Source organism: Pistacia vera, unplaced genomic scaffold (assembly GCF_008641045.1).
Source record: "Pistacia vera cultivar Batoury unplaced genomic scaffold, PisVer_v2 Contig676, whole genome shotgun sequence".
NCBI lineage: Eukaryota > Viridiplantae > Streptophyta > Magnoliopsida > Sapindales > Anacardiaceae > Pistacia > Pistacia vera.
In genome coordinates this window covers 210,809-235,028 of record NW_022196530.1, presented here as the reverse complement: position 1 = coordinate 235,028, position 24,220 = coordinate 210,809, and the positions used below count along the sequence as shown (strand labels likewise).

At 34.4% G+C, this 24,220-nt stretch overlaps 1 protein-coding gene and 1 pseudogene across 1 annotated transcript; both read right to left on the bottom strand.

Annotated features, from left to right (window-relative positions):
• Positions 1 to 18,596: 18,596 nt before the first annotated feature.
• Positions 18,597 to 20,503, bottom strand: LOC116113235 (annotated as a pseudogene).
• Positions 20,504 to 20,855: 352 nt separating this feature from the next.
• On the bottom strand, positions 20,856 to 22,632 carry LOC116113234 (protein Iojap, chloroplastic-like). The gene is made up of 2 exons (XM_031399385.1): positions 22,298 to 22,632; positions 20,856 to 21,104 (listed from the first exon to the last, which is right to left on the bottom strand). Exons 1-2 carry the CDS (start codon positions 22,550 to 22,552, stop codon positions 20,856 to 20,858), a joined length of 504 nt encoding a protein of 167 aa, XP_031255245.1. The 5' UTR covers positions 22,553 to 22,632.
• Positions 22,633 to 24,220: the final 1,588 nt, after the last annotated feature.

The window sequence follows — 24,220 nt, the reverse complement described above, 5'->3', positions numbered from 1 at the left end:
TGTGGCATTCACGGGCAGAATCATCACAGCTGAAATCTGACCTGTTATATACCTTACAATTATTTTTTTTAAATTAAATTGCTAGAGAATAAAAAATAAAAGATTATTAACATATAAATGTCGAAATTTTGACAAATAACAATCAGATTTTAGGAATGAGGAACTATAACCAATTTGATTAGTCTACATTTTGAGTTTGACTTTACTATGGGAGTAAACGACTCTTTCCCACCCAAGGTTTGACCTAATGACACTTTACTACCTACAGTACAAATTTGTTAGTAAAGACAGGATAGTCAAAAGCCCCTTATAAGTAAGGGTAGGATGATCAATTAACCTCATGCATTAAAATCAAAATTTAAAATTCAAAGTGTTTCATAACCTGTCGTCGGCCACTATCCCCTCCTCTCCCATAACCTCTGTAACCACTACCTGCTGATGAGTGCTTGGAAGTGCACTCATACTTAATGATTTTAAGGGTATTTTGTGAGAGAATTAGGTTTAATTGGTTAATTTTACTTAATTTCTGTATCTCTTTTGTTTTCTAGAATCACGGGTATGTTTTATGAATTTTCAGGTGTTTAGGTGCTGAAAAATGAGGATTTGAAGCATGAACATTGAAGAGGAAAGAATCATAAGCGTATAGAAACAAACGGTTCGAGAATCAGAGCTCAAACGAAAAAGTTATGAATTTTTTAATATTGTTCACCGCAGCAAAGCTATTCATGCGCTACAGTGGAATTATTCCCACGCCGCAGCATAAAAAAGTTGCAAATGGACAGAAACTTCATGCTGCATTGCCACAAAATCACGCCGGGGCGCTCTTTGTGAATTCTACATTCGGGAATTTTTCTGCTAAAACATGTTGCACAAAAATGGGCATATCTTGAGCTACACAACTTCAATTGATCTGATTCTAGTGGCGTTTTAAAGCTAAGAGATAGGGCTACAACTTTATGTTTTATCAGGATCTAGTTTGACCTGGAAAATGGTTAAAAATGGAGACGAAAGTTGCATCAGTGCATGGAATACAAGCAGATGCGGGTTCTGGAACATGCTTCAGTTTTTCTAGAATAACTTGAGCTGTAGACCTCGGATTTGGATGATTTGTGAAGCTTTGGAAAGATTATTTTAAGACCACAATTAATATGTTCACAATTTTTCCAGATTTAGAAGCTATCGTGTTCTATTTTGGATACCTTTGTGCAGCTCGTGTGAAGGAATCCATAATTTCATTAGGATTCTCTTATTCTATTTCTCCTAGAATTGAATTTTATTCTCCTATTTTGTCTAGGATTTTTCCCCTTACTTTCCCACGACCCTAGCACTATAAAAAGATGTCTTTAGGTATTTTTAGAAAGGACTTTTACTTCAACTTTGAGAGAATTGGAGGCAAGGAGAAGAGATCTACCTAGGGTTTCATCTTTTTCTCTTGTATTTGAAGGGTTTGAGGTTTGACTTCCTTATGATCATGTGTAACTAAATACTTTTCTAGGGATCCAATGTAGCCTAATCAGAAGGTTTTATGTCTTTATTAATTCTATTTGTTTTATCAATCCTTTGTAATTCTAGTTTTATTCATTGTCCTTTATTCAATCTTTAATTGATGTTATTGCTTGATCACCTTTAATATTAATTAATTGATTGTGTGAGACAATGTTAGACTACACGCCCTAGCTATTGATTGTGTGAGACAAGGTTAGACTACACGCCCTAGCTAATCTTAATTAGCTCATGTGAATGAATGATTAGTATTTTGTGCATATGCCCTAACAGAATGTGAATTGATTCATGATTTCTTGAATGATTAGTATTTGTGCATACGCCCTGACAAATGCGCCTTTATTCATGATTTCGAGTGCTCTTGTGTTTAATGGATTTTTAATCATTAGGCTTGACTATACGCCCTAGCTAGTCTTGTGTTAAAGATACTAGATTAATCTTGAACGTTTTACGGTAGTACCTTAATTATGTGAGTGGGAACCCTAGAAATTGGATTGAGATAACAATAGTTTGATAGTTGATATAAAACTAGATTATTATGGTGAAATTGGATATCTAGGTTTTAGTTCATTGGATTTTAAATCAGTTTAGTATTTGTTCTCTATCAGTTTGTTTAGTATTAGTTATTTTTACTTTAAGTAGGTTACCTCATCAATTCTTTAGATTTATTCAGTTTATTTGTTTTAATTAAGACATAGTTTATTAGGATTAATTGAGTGCTTACAAATCTCTGTGGGATTAAGCCTTGCATGTGCACAGTATATTGCAGTTGTGATTCGTATACTTGCGAGGATTAAAATTGTTCATCACTTGCCATCGGAGAAAGTAAATACATCAAGTTCATATAAGCATTAGTCTAAGTTCCAAACCACAAAGATTCATAAACTTCAATAAAAGTAATCAATTCCAAAACCTACTCTCTTGCTTCGGTTCACCTCTTGGCCATCCTCCTCATCATTCCTGGTCTGTTCACTCTACAACTAGTCTTCTTTCTCGTTGTCGCAGCAACCCTGTGCGCGATTGATCGCGCATGGACATTGTGCGATTGGCCCAAAAACCCAACTACCCATCTGACGCCTCCAAGTCTCCTACCATAGACCTGACCTGCCTAGTCGGCTGTCGAACCACATGAAAAAATCACGTGACAACATCATGCGCCACCTAGGAATGAGAAGTGAGTCGAGTAGTTCGTGAGCTACTCGAGCTTGGCTCGTGAAAAGCTTGAACTCGATTTTAAGTCAATCGAGTTAAGCTCGAGCTCGAGTGGCTCATTTAAGGGGTTTATGTAACACCCATATCAAGGTACATAATTTTATTTATACCCTTAGTTAGATTTCTTTGATGTTACCTTAGACAAATGTGAAGGAAATTCCTTAAAACTTTATTAGGGGTAAAATGGTCTTTTCACTCCTAATTAGATGAAAAAGTGTGGAGTGAAAGGAAGCAAAATAATGTGAAGAAGATAATAAAAATGAGGGTATTTTGGTAATTGACTAAAGGATATAGATGGAATTTCATAGAAAGTGCAAGGGCAAAATGGGAATACATGCATATATTATTAAATATAAGGTTTCATTAGAAGAAACCCTAACCATATTTCAGCCCTTGTACACGCCACCCTCACCTCTTTTTCTCTCAAATTTCTTCACTAAATTTCAAAGGGAAATCATAGGATTTGGCTTCAATTCTTGTAGTTTTTCAATCCTAAAGCATCAAAAGGTAAGATTCTAGCACAAGGAGTGTGATTAAACTTTAAAGTTTTCAATTCTTATAGTTTTTATATGATCTAGGTCCAAGAAGAAGAGACTTTTAGCAAAAGGAGGTTATTTCACACATTCAAGGTAAGTAAACCCAATTTTAGCCTTGATTTGAGCAAGACTTGTGTAGAATGATTCTTGCATGTTTGTAGGTGTTTGTATGTAAGAATTGTTGCTTTTTTTTATGTTGAATGATGTATAGTTTCCAGCCATGAGAAATAGTGCTTGAGTATGTGATGAATTGGTGGAATTATGGAAGAATTAGTAATGGAATTTTGAAGTGTTGTGAATTGTTGAAAACGGTCAGGTTTGATGCTATAGTTAGTGAGTTTTTGCTCAAATTTTGGTGGATTTAGAGAGACGTGGAAGTGTAGCCAACATAGTAGTTGCATGTGCATATGAAGTGTTTTATGAAAATCCAAAGAGAAAATGCATGCATGAGTTGGCTAAACCCTATTGAAGAAAGGGTTAGAGAAATGCAAGAATTTGAAGTAGAAAGACTATGTTGGGCTTAACCAAGTGTAAATGTTAGTATTCAAGAGTGCATATTGTTATGCCAAAATTTAGAATATCACTTGGTCACGTTAGTTCCATGAGAGAAATGACCCTTAGTGCTTGGTTCTAGTTACTTGAACCTTTACTACTTCTTGAATAGCACATGAAAGTGCTTGAAAACAATTGCATGTTAAAGTGTTACTTTAATATGGCATTTGTGATAGTAGAGAATGGTAGAATATGTCATGACATACCATTATGCCATAATGAATTTTCAAGTTTGTGTATGTGAACTTGGAAAGAATAGAAAAGAATAGGCTTGATCATGCATATATTATGCATAAGTTTTATTTATATATAGCCTTGATTTGGTAAATGAGAATAATAAAGAAAATGTTAGCAAAGAATGAGAAAAGAAAGAAAGAAAATGACTTATAGATTCTTTTAAAACTAACATGCAAATATGTATATTTTCTCATTTACTAAAGAATGCAAGTGTAGAATTTCCATAGCTTGGAAATTCATTTAGAAATGTGTATAGCATCTCTTTCTATTCTCTTTCTATAGCATATTATGTTATAAGGTTGTTGCGATGGGGAACCCGCGAGTGACAGAGATGCAGAAAATTCCCACATGCACGCCACCATCAGTGAGCAGCCTCAGCATAGTAGAACAAAATTTGTACAGTCCGTCAGCAGTGCATGTGGATGAGTACTGTACCCAGCAGAAAATACCTACATGCATGCCGCCATCAGTGAGCGGCCTCAGCATAATAGAACAGAATTAGTACAGTCCGTCAGCAATGCATGTAGATGAGGACTATACCTAGTATACACTCATATGGCCAGGGATCCAAATCCATGCCTCAACCTAGTCCGATAGGCAAACCAAAACGGAATAAGAAAGAGAAACAGAAAAGAAAAGAAAGAGATACAACATAAGAGACAGAAAACAGAAAAGAAAAGAAAATTCTTTTCTCATAAAAGTTTATTATTCTGCATATGTATTATGCTACTTGCATGATTTAGCATTTCTTATGTGCTCGACGATGTACGATTTTATTAATTGTCTTTGCACATTGGTAAGTAGGAAATCAGAATATCAAAAAAGAATGTAGAATATCAGAAAAGAATGCAGCATATCAGAAAAAATTAAAGTAAGAAAAGGAAAGTCAGAATATGAGTAACGGAGGAAAAACAATAGTGCAATTTGGTTTACTTACTGAGCAATTAGTGCTCACTCTGTTATTTTACTGTTTTGTAGGTACTAGATGATTTACGGTCAGGTGGGATGTCAAGAAGCGGAGGAGTTTGGCGGCACTGTCCAAGACTGTTTTGTAATTAATAAAGGATATCAGCTATTTTGTGTATATATTTATATGAATTAAAATTAGAACTTTCGGATTTTACATTATATACCTATATGTATATATGTTTTCAAAAGTTATTTAGTAGATTTTGTCATATATTTCTCAAAGAATTGCTAGCTTGAGAGTATATTACAGTCGACTCGAGTTTCATATGGGCGAAGCTCGACTAGATAGGCTTGCGAGCCTCATCGTGCTTGGAAGACCAAATTGCAAGATTTGTAACTTTTTTTCAAGTTTTAAAAATGACAAACAGCCCCCTTTTCACAATAAACTCGAATTTCGAGTTTGTTCAAGCTCGAGCTCGAGCCCAAGTATTCAAGCTCGAACAAGCTTGGCTCGAACTCAAACTCAACACTGTTCGTCATGAATTGAGCTCAAGTGTCCAGATACTCGACTCAGCTTGGCTCGTATACACCCCTAGCGCCACCTGCTACGGTGGTTGTGTGTGTTTGGTTGAGCGATTGTTGGATTTTAGAGAGTTGTTGTGTTTGCTTTGACTGTTGATTGGAATTGATTGAATGGTGGATTGATTGATTTGAGATTAATGGTTGTTTCCCTGGCTATTCTCCTTGCCCACGCCCACCAACTATTTTTTTTTCCAGTTTTTTTATTTAGATGATGTTGTTGCGTTGATTTGGATAAGAGTGATGATGTTGTATGTTGATTTGGATAAGCGTGGAGATTTTGTGTGAGAAGATTGTGGTGAGAAGGAAGGGGGAGAGAGAGGAGAAAAAGAGAGAAAGCGGTCTGGTGCGATTGAGAGAGGAAAAAGAAGAAGAGAAGGAAAGAAAAAGAAAGAAGAAAAGAAAGGAAGAAGAAAGAAGGAAAGAGAAAAAAAAAGAAAGAGAAGGAGAAAAAAATTAGGGACAAATTGGTAATTTAGTCTTAATACATAGTTGAGGGTATATCAATAATTTCATAATTAAAAACAGGGTGTATAGGTAATTGGCTCTATTAACATGACATATAATAATAATTTGTTTAAAGGCAAATAGTAAATAGTATTTCCGTCTTTATAATAAATATACATTATATTTAACAAAAATTACTAACGGAACATATTGTTGGGTAGTATAGTGCCGATTTGACACTTTTTGGGTGAAATAGTGTCATTAGGCCAAGCCTTGGGTGGGAAAAAGTCATTTATTCTTACTATGGACATGATCTATGCACTCAAGCTAGCTATATTTGAAACTCAACACTTCCAACCCATTAGCCACAAGTACATTTTCTCTTCGTTTTCCTTAAACTTTTGCTTTTAAGAAGAAAAAAGTTGTAGAGCTACAAGGTTGCAATTCTAAATTTACTGCAACATTAGATTATGTTTACACAATTTGTGGTTATCAAAAAATTGAATAATACCATACTTAAAAGTCCTATAAAGATATATGTATAAAGTGATATGTCATATCATGATTGAGAGAGTGAAATTTGTAAAGTTAACTCATTAACTAAAGTCAAATTCACTCTCCCACTCATAATATGATGCATCACTTTGTACATATATCTTTATATAAGGACTTTGTAAGTCTAGTATTATTCTAAAAAATTATATTATCTAATATCTTGTATAAGTTGTCTTACGATCAATTTAAGGCTATGAATTTGATTTTATTACAAAAATAGGCTGAATATGGCTTGAAATCAATTAGTCATTAAAAAGGCGTAAAAATCTCAAGGCTTTATTGCCTTGCTAATTTTCTCAATATCATATACTTTTTTTTTTTTTTTTTTTTTTTGGGAGCCTTATGATATTTATTGACCATTGAAATATTTAACTTAATGAAAAACCTCAAGCACTGGTCTTTTTGCCTTTGACTATTTAATTAGCCGAAGTCCATTAAAGAATGAAAAAATTACAGTTTATTATATACAGTCATCAAGTGGGCAACAATTTTCTCCAAAACAAACTTGTACAAGTCAAATACTATTGGGCATATACCCAACGACAAATAAAATGAATGTCATAAACTTAACCACCACTAAGTGACCTGGTGGTAAAAGAGTAAAGGAAGATCTAAAATGAAATCACAAGTTCGAGTCCCCTTGATGGTAAAAGAGAAAGAGAAAGATCTAACATGATCTAAAAAGAGGAGTATCTAACATGGTCTCCCAAGTTCGAGTCCTCTTGAGGGTAAAAAAGAAGGAGGAGGATCTAACATGATCTCCCGAGTTCAAGTCCCTACGATTGCTAATAGGGGTGACTATTGGAGCTCATACTCAGCTGGTAGTTCCAGGGTCCCGGGAGATTAGTTATTGTTGGAATAATGATTGTAACCAGTTCTTAATATTGTTTAAATTGTTTCACTTTAGTTTTATTAAGTTAGTTTAAATATTTTAAGCAATTGTCTATACAGCTTAGGTTGTTGTTAAGTAGTTAGGATACAGTTGTACTAACTCTAATTAAATATAATACCATAGTTAAGTCTTCTTTTAGTAAACTTTAGTTGAAGATTAGTTTAGATATAAAAGAGTCAATGTTGTAAAGTGGACATTAGACTTGGATGATGAGTTAACGAAGAAAGTTGTTCTGTAGAAAGTTTCTTCTTTCTTTGTTTATTACTTCCTTCTTTGTTTGTTACATGGTACCAGAGCTGGTTCGAATGTATTCACCAGTCGAACAAATTGGAAATTAAATCTCATCATTTGAGTTGATTAAGATCAAATATATTCTTCTTCAAAACACAATTTTCTTCCTCTATCTAAATTTGTCAGTTTGAAGTTACTTGTAAGTAATGGCAAACATCAATGGAGATTTGGTACTCACTTCAATAGATTCGAATTCACTACTGTATATTCATCCTTCAGATACACCTGGTTCAGTGTTAGCTTCAAAACAATTGGTTGGTACTCAAAACTATGGGATTTGGAGCCAAGCCATGATAGTCTCATTGTGAGCAAAAAACAAGTTAGGGTTCATTGATGGAACTTGTGATAAATCAGGCTTTAATTATTTTCTACATCGCAATGGGAGAGGTGTAATTCTTTGGTCTTGGCCTGGATTTTCAACACAATTTCGAAGGAGATTTTTAATAGTATTGTGTACTTGACAAATGCTTCTCAAGTGTGGCTAGACTTACATGAGCAGTATAATAAAGTGAATAGAACGAGAGTTTATGCTATTCATAGAGAAATTGCGAATCTGGTTCAAGGTACAAACACAATAGCAGTCTATTAGAATAAACTCAAATCGTTATGGGATGAACTGAGTTCCTTAGTCAACTTACCACCTCCAGATAATGTCTCTGCAGAAGCCTATCTTGATCATCTTAATCAACAAAAGCTACTACAGTTTCTGATGGGGCTAAATGATTCTTATTCTATGGTACGAAGCCAGATACTTCTTATGTCTCCATTACCTTTTGTAAAACAAGCTTACTGTGTGGTGAATCAAGATGAAAGTCAAAAGGTTTTGTCTGAAATCAATAATAATTCAGAGGTCTTAACTACTTTATATGTATAAAATAATCAAAGAGGTCAAAATCAAAACTCAAAATATAAAGGAAAGGAACCGTATATTGAGTGTGAACATTGTCACTTGTCTGGACATAAGAAGGAAACTTGTTACAAACTACATGGGTATCTAACATATTTTTAGTTTACAAAAGGAAAACCTGGAACCAAGGCTAAAGCAAATCAAGCATAGTCTACAAATTTGACCTCAGAAAATGCACAATTTGGCACGAATCTTGGGAATGCTTTATCAACAGAATAGTATAATCAACTTCTGTAGTTGCTTGGAAAGGAAAATGTGGCAACTTCAGTAGCTAATCTGGCTGGTAATTTCACTTCTTTATATTCTTCTCATATTGCAATAGTTGGATTTTAGATTCTGGTGCCACTGATCATATGATGCATGATTTTTTTAGTCTTGAATCTCCTATTGAAATTGCATCATCCTCAAATACACTGGTTAGATTCCCAATGGTGCAAAGACCAATATCAAACACACTGGTTCTGTTAAATTGGATAATGACATTTGTCTAGACAATGTTCTTCATCTACCAGAATTTAAGTACAACCTTTTGTCAATATCTAAATTGACTGCTTATAATAATGTTCTATCACATTTTATCCTAATTTCTGCTTAATTCAGGATCTTTGGAGTGGCAAGTTGAAGGGAATTTGTAAACATGGCCAAAGATTGTACTATTTTGTACCTATTTCGAAAATAAACTCAAATGTATTAAGTGTAGGAACAAAGAATAAAGTTGTTGGTAATACATCTTTTTTCAATCATGTTGTAACTCTTGATTTAGTAATGAATAAAAATTGTCTTTCTTTGTCTTCTTCAGCATCCTGTTTGAATGTTACTTAAGAAATTTGGCATAAAAGGCTAGGTAATGCCTATTATCATGTTTTAAAAATGTTACATAATGATTTGCCCACATCAAATCCACCTCATTGTTTAGTTTGCCCTTTAGCTGAATAGACTAGAATACCATTTCCTTTGAGCACTTGATCTCTTACATATGGATGTCAAAGGTCCATATAAAGTACCAACTCATGGAAATGCTAGATACTTTCTCACCATTGTAGATGATTATTCTAGGATTATTTGGCTATTTCTCATTCAATTCAAATCAGATGTTTTTCAAACACTTAGAGAATTCTTGCTTATGGTTCAGAATCAATTTAAACAAACTCCCAAGTGCATAAGAACAAACAACGGTTTAGAGTTTTTTAATAAACATTATCATGATTTCTTACAATATAAGGGCATCATTCATCAAAGTACATGTGCCTATTCACCTCAACAAAATGGCATAATTGAGAGAATACGTAGGCATATCCTAAAGATAGCTAGAGCATTGAAATTTCAGTCTAACATCCCAAATAGTTGTTGGGGATATTGTGTCAAAACTGCCATATACATCATTAACAGATTGTCAACAAAAGTTCTAAAAGGACTGTCACCATATAAAAAGTTTTTTGGCAAGAAACCTAAACTTGATCATTTGAAAGTATTTGGTTCTTTGGCTTATGCTATTGTAATATCTCCTAAAGACAAGCTCTCTCCAAGATCTAATCCATGTGTATTCATAGGATATTCTCCCTCATGAAAAGGATATTATTTGTATGATTTAGCATCTCATTCTATGTATGTTACTAGGGATGTAGTTTTTCATGAAAATATTTTTCCTTTTACTTGGTCTCAATCATCTAAACCACTTTTCTTGTCTGAACCTTTCATGGAACTTGAATTTGTATCTTCATCCTCATTTCTTGATCTTGTTGTATCAATTAGAGAAATATCATCCATTCATAACACAGAACCAGTACCTATTTCTCCTTCACTTAGTTCACTATCTAGTCAACATTCTACTCATGTTAATACTCCTCAACTTAGAAAATCTACAAGACCATCAAAACCCCCTATTTGGACATTTGATTTCATTTGCCCTACACTTTCACAACCTAATCTAGCCAATATTGTTAGATATCCTTTTCAAGATTCATTGTTTTATGCTCATTTATCTTCATCATACCAAGCCTGTCTATCCAAGTTTTCTTCCTTAACTGAACCAGCAACTTTTAACAAGCTTCTAAAGATTCTAATTGGGTTGATGCTATGTAAAAAGAGATTTAGGCTTTAGAGTTTAGAGTTTAATGCCACATGGTCCTTTGTCCCTTTACCATCTGATAAGATTCCTATTGGTTGCAAATGGGTTTATAAACTCAAATATAGAGCTGATGGTTCCTTGGAGAGATATAAGGCCAGATTAGTTGCTAAAGGATATACCTAACAAGTAGGGATAGATTATGATGAAACTTTTTCCCTTGTTGTGAAAATGGTAACTGTTAGGGTAATTTTAACCTTAGTTTCCATGTATAATTGGCCTTTATATCAAATGGATGTGGATAACACTTTTTTGCAAGGTGATCTACATGGAGATATCTATATGATTGTCCAACAAGGTTTTCATAAGCAAGAAGATTAAAATTTAGTGTACAAGTTATATAAATCTCTTTATGAGTTGAAACAAGCTTCCAGAGCTTGGAATCACAAGCTAACTACAACCCTTATCTCTAGTGGTTTTAAGTAATCTACATCTGATTACTCTCTTTTCATAAAAATGGTCAATTAAAAAGTTGTTATCTTGCTGGTTTATGTGGATGACATAGTCATCACAGGGAATGATGAGTCCTTAATCAACAATACAAAGACTTTACTTCATATTTATTTCAAGCTTAAAGACATAGGATCTTTGAGATATTTTTTGGGCTTGGAAGTTGCTAGATTTGATAAAGGTATCAGCATTTGTTAGAGGAAATATGCACTAGAGTTAATAGCTAATTCTAGTTTGTTTGCCACTAAACCTGCTTTGATTCCTTTGGACCAGAATGTGAAGTTTACATCTGAGGCTTATGACAAGCTCATAAATATTGCTGATGATCCAGTTCTTTTTTATCCAACAATTTATCAAAGACTTATAGGTAAATTGTTGTATCTTTGTATGACCAGGCTTGGTATTTGTTATTCAGTGAATCTATTGAGTCAATTTATGCAGCTTCCCAAACAATCTCATATGAATGTTGCTTTAAAAATTATTGAATATGTGAAGGCTACACCTGGTCTGGGATTGTTCTTTCCTTCTACCAATTCCATGCAATTATTGGCTTTCAGTGACTTAGATTGAGCATCCTGTCTTATGACTAGAAGGTCTATCACAAGATATTGTGTCTTTGTTGGTCAATCTCTTATCTCTTGGAAATCTAAAAGATAACCATTGTTTCCAAATCTTCTTGAGAAGCCGAATATAGGGTCATGGCTTCCACTGTTGTGAAGTTGTTTGGATAACTCAGCTTTTATCCGATCTTGGGTTCAAGGATTTAGCACTTGTTTCTTTATATTGTGATAATCAGTTAGCTTTTCATATTGCTTCTAATCCTATGTTTCATGAAAGAAACAAACATATTGATATTGATTGTCACATAGTCAAGACCAAGCTCAAGGATGGTTCGATTAAAACTACTCATATTTCTACTAATAAGCAATTGATTGATCTCTTTACTAAATCTCTGGGTAGCAAAGTTCATCATCATCTTCTACACAAGTTGAGAGTGTTAGACATCTATCACCCTCTAACTTGAGGGGGAGTATTAGAATAATGATTGTAATCAGTTCTTAATATTGTTCAGATTGTTTTACTTCAGTTTTATTAAGTTAGTTTAAATAACTTAAGCAATTGTATCTGTACAACTTAGGCGGTTGTTAAGTGGTTGGGATATAGTTGTACTAACTAAGGGTGAAAATCGAGTGAAGTAACTCGCGAACTACTCAAACTCAAGTCAATGTTGGCTTGAACTCGACTCGACATTAGTCAAGTCGAGTTCGAGTTCAAGTAGTTAATCAAGTCGAGTTCGATCACAGTGGAACTCGACTCGATATGTTTGCGAGTATTTCCAAGCTCTATGGTTAAATTGATAGTTTTTAAAGTATTACAGGTCCTATGTAATTTAAAAGTTATAAAACTTGCAAATCCACCCTTGTTGAAATAATGTAAAACACGATTTGCATACAAGAAATTAAAATCCCTAAATCATTTTTATCTCTTTCTCTACTTCTTCACAAATCGTCGTCACCGTTTTCTTCCCTCTCATTCGCTGTCACTAGTTGACGTCTTGCTTCATCTCCTCTTTACCTCTCAAACTCTCAGATACTGTAAAACTAAAATCCCTAAGTGAAACTAGAGTCTACTTTCAGTCAAATTTTGTCGGTTGGGGTTTTTGGAATGTTATTAGTGGGGTTTTTGGGTTTTGGAATTTTAATCAGTGTGATTTCTGAGTTTCTGGGTTATGTATAAACTGATGCATCTATGGGGATTATGTGTTTTATTTGATTGATTTTATTGAAGACTTAGTTCCATAGTTTTAGGGGATAAACTTTCCAATATTGGATTCACCTTGAAAAGGAAAAAGCTTGGTTGTGTTCTTCTTATGTTAGATTATGTGACAAAATTAGAACAAATGGAATGTTTAATGGAAGATTTTGGCCACTTGGACTTAGTCAAATAATTGGGATTTCGAGTTAAGGATAGTGTTTTGCTAAATGATTGTTTCAACTGAATGCATTGAGAAGTGTTGGGTACATTGAGAAGCTGCTAAACAATGTTGTTTGCATGAGTGGAAATGATGGTGATTTGTGTATTGGAAATGGTGTTTGCATGAGTGCAGATAGTTAGGTTGTTGAGAGAAAGATTAGTTTGATGGAAAAAGCATGAAATGTTTTCAAGATTTTTGTTTTTTTGGAAGTTCCTATGCATCATTCATATTAGCCTTACTATATTTTTGGTTGTCTTATGTTTATAAAGAAAGAAAATAGGCATTTAACAAGACTTGAATTGACTATTTTCTCTAAACATTTACAATGTAATGTGTTATAAATTGTGAGAAGTGTATGTATATGGCTATGTCTTATAGAAGCAACGATGGAAGTAGTGCTTAAAAGAGGTGAAGTTGGTCATATAAATAGGAATTAGGTGCGGCTGGACATTACATTTGTAGATGCTGGGAAGTTTTACTTAAAAATGAAACATGTCATATTATTAGATTATATTGACCTTTTGTAGTTCGCAAGAAATGACATTTTTATCATGCTTTTATGTAGAGATAATTTATCATCTGTTATGCTCTTGTGCTTGTGTTCCTAATTTTCAATTAGTATACCGTATTTAATAGTGTTTTAATTCTTCAATTATAGGTAGGATTCAACTGGTAGTTGTCCCATAGTTAATACAAATGTAAGTGAAACTGACACTACTTATAGTAGCCCCCCGAACAATGAAAACGAAGGTAATCCAATCCACAGAAATAGGAGAGGCAAGACATCCGCGGTCTGGTAAGATTTTACAGTGGTGGTGCTACCTAGTGGTATGAAAGAGGCAGAATGCAACTATTGTAAGACCAGACTTACCATTAATGCATCCCGAAGCACTACTGCTTTTTTGAGACATTTGAAAGTGTGTGATTCGCTAATGGTTTCCTAGAGGCAACAACAACAAATTAACTTTCCACCCTCAAATTCTAGTATTGGGGAAAGTGAGATTTCTACTCTAATAGGTGGTAAGTTTGATATGACAGTTATGAGGGAGCTTATTGTGCATTGTGTTCTTATGCATGAGCACCCATTTACCATTGTGGAGGAGGAGGGTTTAAACAATGTGCTTAAGTATGTGGTGCCATCTTGGGAAAAGATATCATGCATTACTAGTAGAAGTGATTGTGTGAAGGTGTATGAAATGGAAAAAAACAAGTTGAAGAATCTGTTGAGGGGTGTTAGTTTGACAACTGAATTTTGGAATTCAGGTAATCAAAAGATTGAATACATCGTTGTGACAGGGCATTGGATAGATACTAATTGGAGGTTGAACAAGCGTGTGCTCAGCTTTGGGATTTAGATTGCTGATTGTATGTTTAAGTGTTTAAGGGAATGAGGAATTGAAAACAAGGTCCTCACACAATCTCAGTTGATAAAGCCTCAAGTAATGATCTAGCAATTAGGGTTATGAAGGATAATTTTTCAGTATCTAGGAAGCTCCCTTGTGGAGGTAATTTTTTTAGCATAAATTTTAACTCCTTTTGTTGAATAAAATCAATTTTCACTATATTGAATAGCTAATATTTCATTACTTTTTTTTTTTTTTTTTTATTTTTTTTTTTTTTTTTTCATTTCTTGATTGTGGGTAAATTGTTTCATGTTCAGTGTTGTGCTCACACACTAAATATAATGGTGCAAGATGATCTTACTTAGATTAGGCACATCATTCATGACGTCCGTGATAGTGTGTCATACATCAATCAATCAATCAAAGAGTAGACTTACCATATTTTCAGAGATTGTGCATCACATGCAGTTGTCGTACCGGAAGCTAATCCTTGATTGTAAAACGAGGTGGAACTCAACTTATGAGATGTTAACAACTGCACTGAAGTTTAGACTGGTGTTTTCCCATTACGTTGAAAGAGATCTGCATTATCATTCTTGTCCCACAATAGAAGATCGGGACAAAGTAGAGAAAGTATGTGAGATTCTTCAAGTTTTTAGTGTTGCCACTAATATAATTTCTACGAGTGACTATCCAACATCAAATAAATTTCTGGACAATGTTTGTAGGGTGAAAATATTGTTGGATAAACATGCAAATGATGAAAATGAGTTTGTTCGGAACATGGTGAGGAAGATGAAAGATAAGTTTGATAAGTATTGGGTAGAGTGTAATTTGTTGATGGCTATTATTGCCGTCTTAGACCCTAGGTGCAAAATGAGAGTGATTGAAAATGCTTTCCCCAAGATTTTTGGTGAGTTAGAATCACTGTTCAATGTTACAAAAGTTCGGGCGGCATTGTATGAGTTGTATGGGGAATATGTGGCTGATAAGCAATCTTCAACCAACAACCGTAGTGTTGTCAATGAAGGGATTAGTAGTGGGTTGTCTGAGGCTTCTAACTCTTCTGATTGGTCAGTATTATTGAGTTATGTAGACGAAAATGAAATGTTTGCATTTGAAAAATCTGATTTGGATCGTTATCTGGATGAATCATGTTACAAGTTTCAAGGGGATCATGATTCTTTTAGTGCTTTAGATTGATGGAAAGCGAACAGTTTAACGTATCCTGTGTTATCTAAGATGGCCCGTGATATATTAGTCATTCCTATCACCACGGTGGCTTCAGAGTCTACTTTTAGTGCTAGGAGTAGAGTTATTGACACCTATTGAGTTCATTGTCTCCGGAAACAGTCCAAGTGCTACTATGTGGGGGTGATTGGTGTCGCTATCGAAACAGATTGAAGAAAGGGAGCAAAGTAAGTTCAATTCAATAAAATTGGCTCCGTTTGGTTCACAATTTTGTGTTTTTGGGAAAAGTTTTTTGAAAAAAGTTAAAAAAAAAGTTGAATTGGGCGGGTATTACGATGTAGGATTTATAAATTGCTAAATACCCCCTATGTTTGTTTTTTTACAAAACACCCCTTATAATAAAACATTAAAAGTTAACAAAAACACCCCCAATCCACCCTCAAATACGGACAGCCGGCCACCACCGCCGGAGGGTGGCCGGAGTCGCCGTAACAAAAACATTAAAAATATTTAGGGGTATTTAATTGAAAGCCTAAATTTAGGGGGTTTAAAAATATTGAATAAAGTTGAATAATATTGTGAGTTTTTGGGTATTTTACTGTTTAACTTTTTTGGGAATACTAAAAGTAGTATTCCCAAAATCTAACCAAACGAAGCCATAAATATTTTCTAGCTCCTTTATTTAGAATTGTCTTTTATTGTACTTTATGTTAAACTTTTTTATTTTTTCCTATATGTATTTTAGTGAGATATAGCCGATGAAGATTACGCTTCTTGTCCCTTCACTGAACGTAATTAGGATATGGATTGACAACTTATGATATGTGGTATCATCAACTTATGATCCTCCAATATTTTGTTTCTAGCTAGGATGTGTGGTTTTGTTCTTGGACATTGAGAGGCAGCAGCTAGCATACGGGATGAGATGAATGTTATGCAGCTTATGGCCTTATGCTATTTCATGATATGCTACTTGATGATGAATTGATGATGAATGATATTAACTTATTATCACTCTTATATTTCTATTTATTATGTAATGGCTGTTTGAACTTTGATGTGAGTTAGGTTGCAAATACACAACAAATTGTGGTGGGGAAATCTGTCATCAAGCACTATTGTTTTTTTCATTTTTTTTAGATGAGCTCGAAATCGAGTTCAAACTCGAACTCGAACTCGAACAAAACTCGATTATACAAACTTGAATTCGAACTCGATTTTCAATTTCAAATACCGAGTTCGAGTTTGAACTTGATTTCTTAGGCTCAATAAGACTCGAACTCAAACTCAGTACTGTAGCGATAGAGTCGAGTTCAATTTAGCAGATACTCGACTCAATTCAACTCGATTACACCCCTAGTACTAACTCTAGTTAAATATAAAACCATAGTTAAGTCTTCTTTTAGTAAACTCTAGTTGAAGATTAGTTTAGACTTTAGATATAAAAGAGTCAATGTTGTAAAGTGGACATTAGACTTGAATGATGAGTTAAACGAAGAAAGTTCTTCTCCAGAAAGTTTCTTCTTTCTCTGTTTATTAGTTCCTTCTCTGTTTGTTATAGTTAAGGTGCACCTAAATTGGTCGGACACTCCTAGTCATCTAAAAAAAAAAAAAAAAGATTTAACTTAATGCAGTTAGAACCACAATTGTTTGCATGATGTCTTAATGTAACAATTTATATAGATAGAATCGTGATTGTTTATATAGTAGATGGGTGCAACCATCTAAAATTTTAGAATGTTTTAAGATGTTTACTCTGATACTTTTATTTTGAGGATAGATTTCATATTAATATATTTATTATACAGACATAAAGCATATTTTATATCTAGAACCCTAAACAAAAATCCTGAATCTCCTACTAGAAGGCATGCCTTTCAGGTTTTAAATATTAACAAGACCTTTAGGAATTAGGAGTGTTGTCCCATAACAAGTTAATGACATTACTTTTATTTGCAGCTGGGTATATGCCCAACAGTATTTGACTTGTACAACTTTGTTTTGGAGAAAATTGGCGCCCACTTAATGATTGTATTTGTTAAACTGTAATTTTTTCATTCTTATGAGGGACTTCGGCTAATTAAACAGTCAAAGGCACAGGGACCTGTGCTTGAGGTTCTAATCTTCAATAGCTCTGTCTATATAGCTTCTCTTACCTTTCCCTTTCAGGAAAAGAGCAACTTCTATTTACAAATGAGTAATGCTACATGTATAAAGAAATCTCACAAAGATTTATGTACAAAGTGATGTTGCAAGAAATGAATGAAAGAGTGAACACAAAAAGTCAAACTCATTATATTTACTCTTCTATTCATTTTTTACCACATCACTTTGTATATAAATCATTGTAAGATTTCTTTGTAAATCTAGCATTATTGTTTACAAATTTAGGTCTCAAATCAAACTGATTGCAAATCAACAATTTCTATTAAGAATTTGACAGAAGGCCCTTGACCAGAAACGGAACCAAAATGAAGAAACTGAAAATGTTCTTACATTAATTGAATGCTTTGGCTTTTCTACAGCATAAACCTTGTACAATTCAGAGTGACATTTCGCGTTATAAATGTGACATGAAAAAAAAAAAAAAATCATTATATATTGTACCGATGTGTTCCGTATATGACTCATTTGAAGAAAATTCATTCAACCCCTCGATATGTTCCCTTTGAGAAATCTCACATTCTCTCTTAAAGCCAACTTTTTCTAAGTGTTTACATAATAGTCACACTGCAAATTCTGTAAAAATTCTTCATTGCTTATCATTGAGGAGCCATTCTGATACAATACTGATCTTTCATGTACAAGGCTACAAGCTTATCAAGCCCCTAACGCTCTAAATGAAGAGAAATAGTTAAAGTCCTAAACTGGATCAATAGTAATACTGAGATATTACAACACTGCACCATTCTTATAGCCCAGTGGACTAGTGAATATCATCTCAAACAAGCACACATCAGAAACGCAGAAACAACAAATGCGCAGCCTCTCTGTGAGTTTTGAGATAAGAATCTTTGAACAGATGAAAAGGGTAGAGGCGAAATTGCCTCCTTGAAAGCTGGCCAACACTGCACAATCAGCACAAGCTTTTAAAGAACTCAGCTTGTAATGGGGGTTGTTTTCGAAGGGCAGCTCAATTGGAGTTGCATTTCCATAAAATTCTTCTAAGTTGTAAAAAGCTCTCTGATCTGGAAGAAATATGTGGATAACGACATCACCTGAAATTAAGAAAAGTCAACAGAACTCAGTTTTCTCAGCATACTGAAGCTAAATGTCTTAAAAAGGATCTTATAATTGTGCTTTGGGCATCCTGGTAGATGACCATAATTTTGTTCAATTAGAAAGAATTGCAACCAATTAAACTGAAAGGTTTTTACAAGTTTAACCCGTGACAGCAAATGAATCTTGAGAAAACTAAAAAGGAGCCTAACTCACGTATCTCATGGAACTTGTCAATCAACTTCCAGGTATAAACAATAGAAATTAGAAAATATGTAAAACTATAAAGCCACCAGTCATTAAGGTGCCATGGAAAAATTTGAATTTCAGATTAAAACATTAAAAAGTAGAGCAATTATCATTGTGTATTGTATTATTTTGGTATGTTTATTGCATCTCCGAAACCTCTAGAGATGACTAAAATCACACACCAAATAATATATTCTTCCTTGCAGCCCACTTCATTATGATTGAATAATTGATAGATAAGGAAGCACAAAAATAAAGTAGGTCATAATAGATGGTACTAATACTAATGGCTTCGTTTGGTTGGATTTTGGGAATATACTTTTAGTATTCCCAAAAAGTTAAACAGTAAAATACTCAAAAACTCACAATATTATTTAACTTTATTCAACATTTTTTAAACCCCTAAATTTGTTAATTCAATTAAATACCCCTAAATATTTTTAATATTTTTGTTACGGCGACTCCGGCCACCCTCCACGGTGATGGCCGGCTGTCCGTATTTGAGGGTGGATGGGGGTATTTTTGTTAACTTTTAATGTTTTATTATAAGGGTGTTTTGTAAAAAAAAAAACATAGGGGGTATTTTAAATTTGTAAATCCTACATCGTAATACCCGCCCAATTCAACTTTTTTTTTAAATTTTTTCAAAAAACTTTTCCCAAAAACACAAAATTGTGAACCAAACAGAGCCAATATCTTTCTTCACCAAGATCAAATGGATAGCTAAGGTTCAAAGGTTACAGAGTCACAAGCACAGTGATTTTATCAAACTCCACAACTATTGAGGGCTGATAATCATGTAAGGACACTCACCAAAATCCAAAAGGGTCATGAGGGGTTTTGAGTCCCAGATGGGATCCTTCCATACTTCTTTTCAGCTAGATCTTTTATTCTGGATCTGTATTGCAAATTACAACAGAAACAAAATAGAAAAAGTCAGTTCAAGCACGCTTGCACTCTAGACTGATTATAAACAATTCCAACTAAGACTAAAGATCATCAAGTCAAAGTTGATGTACCCAATAGCATCAATCTGAGGGCGAGAAAACGCAGTTGCAATGATAAAAAACCGAGTCCAATACACAAGAGGTTCACAAAGAGAACTTTTATGTCTGCAGCCTTCACGTCACTTGCAACCGGGCCATTGCCACAGCACTACAGAATGGAGGAAACCATCAGTTGGCGTATAATTAGCCAATATTTAATTTTGGCCAAAAGTGAGGGGGACAATTCACAAAGGAAAGTTTTGGAGCAAAGCTTCAGTAATACAACTATCACTTGTTAGGAGTAACCAGTATGGCATAGATGGACGCCTTGACTGGGAAGGGCATGACATATGTAGCCAAGAGCAGAATGTGAAATTAATTACAAAGCAGTAGGTCAAAAGAAATCGTGGAAGCTTCAGAGCAGTGAGAATGAGAATTTTGGAAGGTACTAAATATACTCAGTATAGAAAACAACAAAAAATTTAGACAGGGTGACATGCTTGCTACACTCACTGTATGCTGACAGTTTAACTATGAAAATCCCTTTCTCTAAAAAGGGCCATTGGTGTCAGTTGTGAAAAAGTGAAGCTCATAACATAAAATGTAAACAATTCTGTCAAAATGATAATTTATGTCATGAATTTAGCAACAACAATCAAAGTAATACTAGCAACACAAAAACAATGGAAATCATCATCTAAAAGGGAATGTAATAATGAAGCAAAGCTGATTTTGTCTTAAGGCTAAAAGTGATGGGAATTACAAACATCATGCACATTTTATGCTGACAAGTATTTGAATAAATTGTGAATGAATTACATGATAAGCTTTCAGCGTCATCATCAACTTCAGCACTTGGAAGCTTTTGGTCATTTCTCCTGAATACAACTTCTCCATATTTTTTAAACAAGTCATCAAACATTTCATCAGTATCTTCACTCAGATTCTGCAATATATATCAAGCAAGTCATGTTACATCCCTTAAAAAACATATACAAATAATGATTTGTATGCAGAATTTCTAATTGAATGACAGAAAAATAATAAAAAAATAAATCTTCACAACTAATATACCAAATCTAGTTATCTATTTCCTACGGTACAGTTTATAAAAGCATTGTTTTATGGTACTGCAGCTTCAACCCAGAACCAAAATCATTCATAGAGCCTATTGTTTTAATGGCACCCCAGAGCCTCCTCATCTGACCACAATACAGAACAGTATTTTTATATGGTTGAATCCATTTTCTTGTAAACTACAAATGCATTAATTCTCAAATCCTAATCTGAAAAGTGATCTTCCATTTCATTGGCTTGTTCTCTCATGCATATGTAATGTTTTTTGACCTAAACAGTATAACGAATAAAAGCAATAGGTTTCAGTGTTGTTAAGTACTACTTTTGCTTCACCTAAATGAAATGGTTCCTACATACATCATGTCTCACTGGACTGAAAACACTTTCACGTCAACTTATGAGTTAATAATGGACACTAACAAACCATTTACATAAATTTCTTTGAACAATGCAAATGAATGGAAGATAAGATCATACCACAATAATATCCAAATCATTCCACTTCAAAGAGAATAAAATGGAATGATAGAGAATGGATATTTATTCCTTCTTCTTCCCCAATACTTCAGTTCCTCTTACACAGCAAAAGAAAATTTTCAACTTTAAGTTCTCATAAGGAAAGTTTGAAAACTAGAAAGAGCAAGGGAGAAGTATGTCAAACATATAGGTCATTCATAAAATTTCCTCTAAAATGAGGAAAATACAATCCCAAGACAACTATTTTGATTCAGTTAAATTATACCTTCATACAGGCAAACTCATAAGAACACAAGACAAAATATCTTATATAATCCCTTTCTTCCATTATCACAAGTCTTTCATCACATATTAGATTCAGCATGTTTGTCAGTTGTGATCACATATCAAGGAACTCAAAACAACATTAATCATGTCATTAAAAGATTCATTTATATTCTGATAACAAAATATTTAATTTCTCCAATATTCTCAGCATAAGAGTCTAAAAAATAAACAAAGAAATCATCTTTCTTAAATTAACTTTAGCTTCCTCAGCAATTTAAGCCAGCTGAAACTGAAAAACAAGAACTAGAAGTACTATACCGAAAGAGAGCTATCTTCAGCATCTTTTCCATAAGCAAAATGCAAAGGAAATTCTCTAGGCTTAAAATTCTTCAAGTTTTTGCTTCTGGGTACTTGCCAAAAGCACTTGTAATTCGGCAAACGGTGCCCATAAATACAATGTTTTCTGGCTTCGTGAGAGAGCTTGGTTTCAACACGACCCAGTTGCTGGAACTCACCAGAAAGTAAGGTGCCGGCACCGACGCCGGGGATGGATAGAGTGGTGGAGATGGGCATTGTTGCTTCTGATAACTGATAAGTAATGAAAGTGGCAGATTTTTGAAGATTAGAAAGATACTCTTTTTTAACTTCTAAGATATTATAACAGGTGAGATGCTATAGCTGAGAGCCTTAGACGTCTCCTGTAATGTGCTGGACCGCTAATTAGGCCCAAACTTTTCTTGCCTTCGGTCCATTATATGATACCTCACCTCGGTTCAAATTAGAAAAAGAAAGTGATTTTCAGTTCCCAATTATTGACAAATTTAACCTTAAAGAAAATTACTAAAATAGACGTTATAAATTCTAATTATACTCCTACTATATTTATATTTATTTTGTTTTACTCATCAACCTTTAATGTTTATATAAACCTTAATCTAAATTTTCATAATCAATTTCATAATCCACCTCTTTCTCCAAAATATCAAAGAAACGTATGTCTATTTGAAGGACTATCTTATCAGTGAAAAATCATTATATTCTTGAAAATAAACCAAAATTATATGCACTATATTGTAATTAATCATTTACTAATGAGAGCTAGCTGGTGTGGATCACCCCAATCAATACATAACTTCGCCCTGCCAAAATGTCATTTATGTTTGTAATGAAATTAAATTATCTTCCCCATCCACGGTATTATTTATGTTTTTAAAATTAAGCAAAATCCGATATTAAATTTAACTTTTATTATGAGAATATTTTATTATAAAGAGTAAACGACATATTCCCACCCGAGGTTTAGTGAAATCCTAACTTAATGCCCCTGATTTCATGTATTCCAAATACATACCCTTAAAGTAATAGAGTTAGTGACTGTTGGGTTTTGACGGGTGATATTATCAAATTGCCCTTTCACCCAATTCCAAACGCCCACCACATCCCATTCTAAACCACCCTATCCCAAATCACCACCATAGCCAACCAAACCACCACCACAGTCGACCAAACCACCTTATTTTAAATCCCACAACTAGCCAAAGCACCCCATTCCAAACCACCACCACAGCTTATTCCAAACCACCCCATCCCAAAACCACCACAACCGGCCAAACCACCTCATTCCAATTCCAACAGCCACCACAAAAAATCACACCATTTCAATAAAAAACCAAAAACAAAATAAAAACCCTATGGAGTGGGGGCTTCAATCGGCATTGAAAGGTGAGAAATTGGGGACGAAAAGCATGGGGTTATTGGAGAGGGCTCTTTGATGAGTCGAATGGTGGGCTCGATGAAGATTTTCGGTGATGGGGTTGGCTGGAAAGAAGCTGGCAGAGTGCAACACTTGAGGTGAAGGGTGACGACAGAAATGGGAGTCATGGTGGTCGCCCAGGGGGGGTTGGGATGGTGAGGTGCCAGGGAGTCGGAAAATGGGGTAATGGGCAATTTATGTCACCGAAAAGTACCAAAAAGGGGTCGGGGACTACCGATGAATGGCGAGCTGGTGCGGCTAGGGGGTGATGGGGTTTTGATGAGGGTAGGGGGATGAAGCCGGTGGTAATGGAGGGAAAAATAAGAAGATGGGATGAGGAGGTACGGAGGGAAAAAGAAGAAGATCGGAGAAGGAGGCGGAGATAAGGAAATGGGAAGGGAAGAAGAAGAAGAAGATGAGAGGAGGTAGCGGAGATGAGGAAGAAATGGGAAGGGATGAGAAAAAAATTACCATTTTACCCATTTACT

Coding starts and splice junctions, on each gene's coding strand:
- LOC116113234 (XM_031399385.1), bottom strand. CDS start 22,552: ATGCCCATCTCCACCACTCTATCCATCCCCGGCGTCGGTGCCGGCACC. Junction 21,105..22,297: donor CTGAAGATAGCTCTCTTTCG/GTATAGTACTTC, acceptor TATATATTGCAG/AATCTGAGTGAAGATACTGA.